The 9646-nt window shown below is 40.0% G+C and overlaps 1 protein-coding gene across 1 annotated transcript in view; it reads left to right on the forward strand.

Moving 5' to 3' along the window:
* Positions 1-8620: 8620 nt before the first annotated feature.
* LOC136846744 (ankyrin repeat and SOCS box protein 6-like) overlaps positions 8621-9646 on the forward strand; it is a 25361-nt gene continuing 24335 nt past the window's right edge. The window contains exon 1 of the mRNA XM_067117917.1: positions 8621-9041. Coding sequence (XP_066974018.1) covers positions 8953-9041 — 89 coding nt within the window. The 5' untranslated portion in view covers positions 8621-8952. The remainder of the gene's footprint in view (positions 9042-9646) is intronic.

Raw genomic sequence — 9646 nt, forward strand, 5'->3', positions numbered from 1 at the left:
CCGTGGCTTATCTTTCTGCCTTATTTCTGCTATTTAGGGTCTCTTATTACCGTTCGTCTGCATATATTCTGGTTTCGTATTCACTTGGCCACATTTATCTCTCTCTCTCTCTCTCTCTCTCTCTCTCTCTCTCTCTCTCTATATATATATATATATATATATATATATAGGACATACAAGGAGATAGTCATCATCTCCTTGTCACCCTGTCCTGAGATATATATATAACTGCTATATATATATATATATATATATATATATATATATATATATATATATATATATATATATATATATATATATATATAAAACGTGTGTGAGCGTGCGCGCATTCCCTTTCTCTCTCTCTCTCTCTCTCTCTCTCTCTCTCTTTTGTCTGGAAAAGCCGGTGGCATGGCGTCGCGTCGGATGGCTGTTTCCACGCTCAGTGACCAGTTATAGTACCAGTACTGAGCTTTAGCCAACAACCAACGCTCTACTCTCGTCCTGAGTGCCCAAGGACATTTTAAAATCGAGGGTATTTTCCGATTTTCGATTGAAACATACCCAGTGGCTTTCGCTTCCCTTCAACATCAACTTGTAATGGATTTTGATCAATAGTTCGTCTGAACGTTCAGTACAGTATAGTGTGCAGTGTGCGTTTGGGTGGCGCAGGAATGAAATGGCTTTCTGCCAGAGAATAATATATGATATATTTAATGGCTTGTGCAATTTCGAGGATCGTGGTTCTCTCTCTCTCTCTCTCTCTCTCTCTCTCTCTCTCTCTCTCTCTCTCTCGGGTATATACATCTGTCTTCTTTATAATTTTTTACCTCTCTCTCTCTCTCTCTCTCTCTCACCTCTCTTTTTCTCGGGATATATACATCTGTCTTCTTTATCTTTTTACTCTCTCTCTCTCTCTCTCTCTCACCTATGAGTATGCGCATATCTCTCTCTCTCTCTCTCTCTCCGAATATATTCATCTATCTTCTTTATTTTTTCACTCTCTCTCTCTCTCTCTCTCTCTCTCTCTCTCTCTCTCTTTCTCTCTCTCTCTCTCATCCGAGCTCCCGTGAACGTCAGGAATACGTAAAATAAAAAATACATTTTCTCAGTCTTGGCCTCCAAAGGGGCATGTCTGCCCATCTCCGCACCGCCCACGTAAAAAATGGCAAAAAAAAAAAAATCAAAAGTTTTTCTGAGCAAGAGAAAGAAAAAGAGAGAAAGAGAAAGAAAGAGAGAGAGAGGGGAAAAAAGTGGGAGTCCTCCGCAGAACTCCACAGCCAAGAGAAGGATTCCAGAATTATCCAGAAGACTGACGAGACTGACGAATCTGCCCTTTTGTATATTATAAGGAGCAGTCTCGATTTTGTTTTCGATACTTATTGAAGATTAAGCGAGAATAATGACTTCCGACTTTATTTTCTAGTATTTTTTAAATATGACGCGAGAGTAATCATCATTTCCAGTTTTATTTACATTGTTTATTAAATGCTAGACAAGAATAACTCTTTCCAATTTCATTTCCAACATTTATTAAACAGTACATGACAATAATACTCTCCAATTTTTTACTTCTAATATTTATGAAAGATTCCACTAGAGTAACTTTCCAATTCTACGGCCAATATTGATTAAACATTGCATGAAATAACCCTTTACAGTTTTATTTCCAACATTCATTAAGTAATTACAACAGAATAACCCTTTCACGCAGTGCCATATACATATATATATATATATATATATATATATATATATATATATATATATATATATATATATATATATATATATATATATAATTATATATATATAAACATATACATATATATATTGTGTATATATATATGTATATATATATATGTATACATAACACATATTATATATATACTTTCTATATCCTCCAATCAATAATAGCGAGGGCGTTGTAATCGCCGAGGGAAGGAGGTGCAAAAGGTCAAGAAACCATCGCATGCAAGATCATGGCACAATGAAATCCCGCTTTCCACCCACACCTCCACCCGCAATCCCCCGCCCAACGCCTCGGCCCAGTTTTTACCGGGGTGATCCGAGACGGCGATCGATTCCATTAATTCGTGATGTATATGTGTATGCATGTATGTATGTATGTATGTGTATATATATAAATTATATTCGCATACACACATATATAAATAATGTATATACACATAATTTATATATATATATAGGCCCTTTGTTGGCCGAGTCGGTTGAGCTTCAGACTGTCATTCGATGGGCCGGAGTTCAATTCCCGCGACCGGCTGATGAAGAGTTAGAGGAATTTATTCCTGGTGATAGAAATTCATTTCTCGCTATAATGTGGTTCGGATTCCACAATAAGCTGTAGGTCCCGTTGCTAAGTAACCAATTGGTTCTTAGCCACGTAAAATAAGTCTAATCCTTCGGGCCAGCCCTAGGAGAGCTGTTAATCAGCTCAGTGGTCTGGTAAAACTAAGGTATACTTAACTTATATACATATATAAACGTACATATACATATGTATATATAATATATGCATATACATATATATAACATGGATATAAATATATATATATGTATATACATATATACCGTGTATATATATACATATGTATAAAAATATATGTATATACATATATATATTATGTATATTTAATATATTTTTTTAGGTTCAAAACGCTTTAGTGAACAGTATACATATATTTCTCGTCGTGACGCAAGTTTACAAAATTCAATCACACAGTTTATCTACCCACCTGGAGTTCTTCGAATCTCGTCCTTCCTTTTCTCAAAACTGCTAAATCTAAAATATACCAAATAAATATTACGTAACTGTAGAGCACAGGTATAACGTTCGATATAAATATAGCATCTCTGCTCACGCAGAAGTGAACAGGAAAATGTTTGACATCTCGAATATCTTGCGTTTTTTTTTTTTTTTTTTGATAGGATGTTCAATACGATCAAACATCTGTGTACGTTTTTCTTTCCTTTAATACGCACGCCTACAGGCAGGCACAGACGCACAAACGCACAAACACACAAACACACATACATACGAACGCACACAAACATACACACATATATATATGTACATATAAAACCATATATATTATATAATCTAATTGTGTGTATATGTATATATATGTATGTATGTATGTACATATTCAGACACATATATAATATATATATATATATGCATACATAATTATACATATATAGTTATGTGTATATATATATGTATATATGCACATATCTCTATATATGTGCATACACTACAAATAATGTTAATATGTTAAATCGCATGGACGATAAAAAACCCATCTGTATAAATCTCACCCCATACGCAACTCTCCTAAACAAACAAAACGAACACCCAATCAGCTATCCCAGCAGATACTGTGAAGCAATTCCTCGTTACTATGATCAACGTAGCCCCGGTCACTGCACCGGCACTTGAGCACGGCAGGGAGAGCCGTAACTCAAAAGCTATCTTCGTTTCATGACACGCTAAATTATGAAGCTGCTAAATTAAGCCGCTGATGCTAAATTAAGCGTCGATGTTTTTTTTTTCCCTGTTCTGGGGTTTATGATAAAACGTGTGGTAGATGTCTGATAAGTATTTATTTTTATGAGCCTCTTCCTCGCCGTCATAAAGATAAATCTGTGCTAAATCTTAGACTGTTTGTAATTCGTAATGTTTAAAAGGTATGTCTTCGTTTGTAAATTCGCTAGGTATTTTGTTAATAAAAGATGGAAGTATCTGATACGTTTCATTTTTATATGGCTCGTAATCGTTATTAAGAAGTCTTCGCTAAATTAACCGTTAAATTAACCGTTATCGTTTTTTTTCTGTTCTGGGGTTTGTTACGATAAAAAGATGGAAGATATCTGATAAGTATTCATTTTTATATGCTTGTACCTTATCGTTATAAAGAGAGTCTTCGCTATGTGTCAGACTGTTTGTAATACATTATATTATTTTATGTGTGTTGTTGTATTTGTGCCGTGTATCTTTCCTTATAAAGTGTTGTTTTATGCATGTATGTATATATGTACGTACTTATGTAAGTATGTGTGTATGTAGTTGAATGAATAATTATCCATATATAGACATCTAAATACCGTGTGTATGTATATATATGTATGTATATACGTACGAATGTGTATATTTGAACGAATATTTATTCTTCGTATGCATGTGAATATTTGAACGAATATTTATCCTTCGTATGCATGTGTATATTTGAACGAATATTTATCCATTTATAAACCTCTAATTACCGTAAACGTCGCGTTACATCTCTTGTGCCCCCATGACAAACTTAGCCAAGAATAATGAGTTACCTTTGAATTGTCAAGGGACGGTTATTGACTCTCGCCTAGTTTCTAAAAATAGTTGGAATAGTCTTTTTTTTTTTTTTTTTTTTCGATCCGCACGGCTGAGCTGGGATCATTTATCTTCACATTTCTCTTGCGTCGCACGAGTTTCAATAGGAACATAGATAGAAATATGTCTATAGAAATACGGAGAGAAATATCTGTGTGGAGTTCTCCCCCGCCCCCCCTTTTTTTTATTCTTATTCATCCTCCACCTACTAGAGATCTTTTCTCTTGTTTGTGTTATCTCTCTCTCTCTCTCTCTCTCTCTCTCTCTCTCTCTCTCTCTCTCTCTCTCTGTGAGGTCTTTTACTTTTTTTTTTTATTCTAAGCCTACTAGAGATCTTCTCTCTTATTTGTGTGTTATCACTCTCTCTCTCTCTCTCTCTCTCTTCTCTCTCTCTCTCTCTCTTAGTCCTCCTTTCTCCTCTCTCTCTCTCTCTCTCTCTGTCTTTCTCAGTCCTTTCTCTCTCTCTCCCTCTTATTCCCCTCTCTCTCTCTTAGTCCTCCTCTCTCTCTCTCTCTCTCTCTCTCTCTCTCTCTCTCTAGTCCTCCTTTCTCTCTTCTCTCTCTCTCTCTCTCTCTCATTCCTCTCTCTCTCGGTTTTCTGAATGGGAAAGTCGTGGCGGCTGCGAGGAGGAGAAGGAGGAACATCATCATCCTCGTCAGGGGCCTGGAGTGTAACGGCATTTCGGCCCCGGTTTCGAGAGAGAGAGAGAGAGAGAGAGAGAGAGAGAGAGAGAGAGAGAGAGAGAATGCTGATGTGATGGGTAACCTATCGGTCTATCGGTCGTCACCTTAGCTGCTTTTGGGGTGGGTGACTCCGATGAACTCTGCCGCAGCCCGCCACCGTTGTTGTTGGCGAGCGAAGTCTTTCCCTTTCCCCCACCGCGGGATTTTGTCAAAGAAGACGTCAGGAGTACTTCTAAAGCGTCCCTGAGAGGCCCTACGAGAGAAGGATGCTCAAGCAAGCTCTCACATACACGGACACAAGCTCACAAACACATCCATGCCCCCGCTGTTGGTGAGCTCTTTCCACCCCGCGAGAATTTTTTCAAACTGGATGTCAGTGGTACTAATTCTAAATGACTCTGCGAGGCCCTACGAGAGAATACTCATGCACAAACACTCACACACACACACACACACACACACACAAACACATCCACATACACGCCACAACACGGAGAGCTGAGGGCGTCTTCCGCGACTGACCCGCCCGTTGCCTCAACCCTATAATGGTTACTCTTGCCACATGCCACGTACCTCTGGCGTACACCAACACACTCACCAAGGGGGGCCTCAAATGCACAGAGAGCCTGCCTCTCTCTCTCTCTCTCTCTCTCTCTCTCTCGTTACACTATACCAAATGAACACGGCCACGACCAACGTCCAATGCTCCCAGAAACATGATCCGTAGCCCCGAAGACACGTTCGCGCTTCATTTTTCTTTTGGTCTCATGTCTTTCGAGAACGCGCGAGAACCGTCCATACGACGTCCAGATCGGGCCGAGAGACGTCGCAAAGTCTCTCAGCGGCGGCGACAAAGAACACGAATATCACAGCAGGAGGGGGGAGGAGGAGGAGGAGGAGGAAGCGGGAAAGAAAGCCAATGAACAGCATTCACTCAACACGTGTTAGAGAGAGCAGCGTGTTGTGTTTTGGTTCACAGAGGTCAGTCACCCCGCGACGGTGCTCAAAACTCTGCGGCAAATCCCCTCCCGCGTTCAACCACGTACCTTAACTTTCCTTAACCTAAATTTTTACGTTTGCTGGTATTTTCTCTCTCTCTCTCTCTCTCTTCTTTCTCCTCGGTCTTTTCTTCTTCCTTTTGTAGACTGATAAAAGGGGAAACGTGCTTGTAGAAGGATGTGGATCTGAGTAACACTAGGTCTATCTTTTATTCAGATAGACCTATCAAACGAAAATGATATTTAACCATAATATATTCTGCGAAAAAAAAACAAACCCTCAAATTAGGCGGACAACAGACTCGGAGCGTGAATAAACAACATATAACTGTGATTCATGACTCGAGGCACGTCGCAAGCACAACGACACAAATATTCAAATCGCTTAGCGAGTTACTGTCGCCATCCACTGCCATAGTGAGGAAGGAAAGACCCAACTTCTGATAGCATAAAGTTTCTGCTCCGGGCGAAGTCGATGAAGAGGAGGAGGACGAGGAGGAGGAGGAGGACCATCCTGACGATACCTCATTGATTCTCCCGACTTCCCGTTATTTTGTTTCGGTGCTGAGTGGGAGGAGGGGTAGGAGGAGGAAGGGGAGGGAGGGGGAAGAGGAACGGGAGGAGGGGTACCTCCACCACACACCTCCCCACCCGGCCTCAGCCAACTGCAAGGTCTTTGCTCTTCCCATCTCACCGTTCTCATCTCCTTAACCCCTCCCTCCCTTCCCCTCCCCTCCCCTACCTACCGCTGATGAGCAATGCATGCTTATTGCAAATCACACAGAAGCTATAGTAGTATTCAAACTGTAGGCATTCTGTACCACTGCATATACTGTACATGTTTACGTATTTGTACGTGTATATATAGCTATCTACGTCTCTCTCTCTCTTATAAATATATATATATATATATATATATATATATATATATATATATATATATATATATACATACATACATGAATACATATTCGTGCTCGTCAGTACTTCCTATCTGCATCGTAAACATGTTTCATGTCACACCATTAGGAACACTTATGGGTAGATACTAAAAGCGTCTGGAATTAAGTTTGTCACGCGAACATGCTCCTAATGCATACATAAATGTGTTTGCGATAACAGGAACCGAAATGTAAACAGTTTTGTTTTTTTTTTTAACAACGAAGCATTTTCTCCTACGTGATGTTGCAACAACATAATTGGAAGTTCGTTCTCTAAACAGATCCCAGATAACCATGTCATTAGCCTTAGCCTTATTTTATTTGTTGAGACACATGTCCCTAGACAGCTGTCACGTCACGTTCGTAAATGAATGAAGGGTGCAAATGTTTGGGGCTTATTGTAATGCATGAGTAAAGAGCCGATTTTTGGGGAGTTAGTTTTTCTCAGGTTCAGCCTACTGTAGGTCTAGTGAGATTTCGCATTTTTACGAGATAAAACAGTTGACTCTCAATATTTCTATGTATGCTTTATATAAATCTTGCCACTGGATATTTCCACATATATATAAAGTTTAAGTTAAATGGAAAAGTCCAAATCTTGTATGAAGATCACCACCGTAAACGTACTTTTCAACATCAATTACGAGGGGTGTGATTTGGTCTAAAATTCTGCCGCATTCCCAGATTTTTTGTTCATCCCTAATTATAGTTACAAACAGCAAACGGGAGCCCTGGCATTATTTCATTAAAGATCTCCGTTTCAAGTAATCAAAGCTATTTGCCCGCCTCGGGGCAATCTGTTGCATGCTAGGTAATCAGACAAGAGGAATTTCCAGCGGCGCTGCCATTCAAAAGGTGAATGTCCCAGTTGTAACGTAACGCTCTTCACTGCATGGTAAACTGAACCCGAACAGCCGTCATAGCTTTCGGTACATGGCGATTCAAGTGCCGCCTGAAAGCTATGTCAGTCAAGGCTTAGAGAGAGAGAGAGAGAGAGAGAGAGAGAGAGAGAGAGAGAGAGAGAGAGAGAGCATCGACCTTCCCAGGTTTCATTCAGGCAGCGTGCGGTCTGCATCTGGCGACCTGTCGGCGTCAACTGGGGGAAATTAACCAGTCAGTGCCTATCTCAATTCTCGACCGTAAGCCTGCAATACGTACCAGACGTACGATTCGACATGGCACCCCCATTTATTTGGCTATGGATACTACGGACGCTATTTCTTTGCATTGCTGGATGCGAAACACTACGGGGCCATTTAGTAAGAGGATATTATACGTGTGTTGGATAAGCCAACGCTTGACAACGCGATTCTTTTATTATCGGTGTAATTGAGACATTAGCTCGAGTAAATAACAAAATATTATAAAATGCCATTAAATCGCTCAGACTAAAAATGAGAGAAGAGCAGAAATCAAGCTCAAAACCGATCAAATTTATACAAATGAAAATCGTTACGTAATAGGGGCATTTATAAAGGATTAATCAAATGCTTTTATCTTGTTAAAAGTCGCCTAGTGACGGAGAAACAAAAAACGACTTTTAGTCGCAATCATTCGGAGAGATTTTCACGACATTTCGCGTGAAAGAACACGAGCGGACGGACACGCGGAGCTGCAGCGAGTGCCGTTGGACAGTTTGGGCCGAGCGGCAACGGCATTTAGGAGTGTGGATGTATCGTGGCTCCGAGAGTGAGTCACATCGCCAGTACGATCGGAAGGTCTCCCCCCGAGTGCCGTGGAATCGGTTTATCAATGACCCAAGGAAACCTCCCTCTGTGAAACTCGGAACTTATGTGCTTCAACTCGCCCTCCTCCCAAAAGTGTCCGTCTGCGTCGAGTTTTCACTTGAGAACCGTAACAGGACTGTTGTTGTTCCTTCTTCGTTTTAGAACTACTACGACAGGACTGCTGTTGTTGTTTCTGTGGAAAGTTCATGAGAAATGGGGTACAGATAATAGATGTTTTTCCCTGAATGCCGTCGACGCGACGCCAGTGACTTCATGAAATCTCTGATTCTGGAAACGAGGAGGAACAAAAGGCAAAAATTGTAAGTATTGCCCGCACAATGAAAGCTCATTTGTTTATCTAAAGTCACCATTATACACAACTGAAACGCAACAATCCCATATTACGGTTGACAACTTATGATTAGAAAATAACTGGAATGACTTCACTTCAGCCATTCAATTTTCTCTCGGTTAATGTTGATCTTGCAACGCAACTGACTTAGCTAATTTTCTCCTTTTTTTAATTAGTATTTATCCTATCGTTAGGCTTCGTTTTTAATTCAAAAACATATAGGACGTGTAGGAATAATATATAGGACACGGTCTCAAAATAAATCCTGGTTAGTACAGGATCTGTTTATTTTCACATTCCGTACTTTCTCAAATTTCTTCAAAAGCCTAAACTCGATACCTTACCAACTTATATGTATAAACAAACGATAAATATGCAAATTTGCCGCAAAGCAACGCAATACGCAAGATGAATCCCGTGCAAATTAAGAAGCAAACTTCACTTCGCAACTTCACTTCAGAACCAAAACTCTTTCAGGTCAATGAACGAAGTCAGAGGACTGGGGGAGGGGGAGGGGAGGGGAGAGGGAGGAGGAGGATGAGGAGGAGGAGGAGGACGAGCAGGGGAGATGAG

The sequence above is a fragment of the Macrobrachium rosenbergii genome, chromosome 15 (genome assembly GCF_040412425.1).
Source record: "Macrobrachium rosenbergii isolate ZJJX-2024 chromosome 15, ASM4041242v1, whole genome shotgun sequence".
NCBI lineage: Eukaryota > Metazoa > Arthropoda > Malacostraca > Decapoda > Palaemonidae > Macrobrachium > Macrobrachium rosenbergii.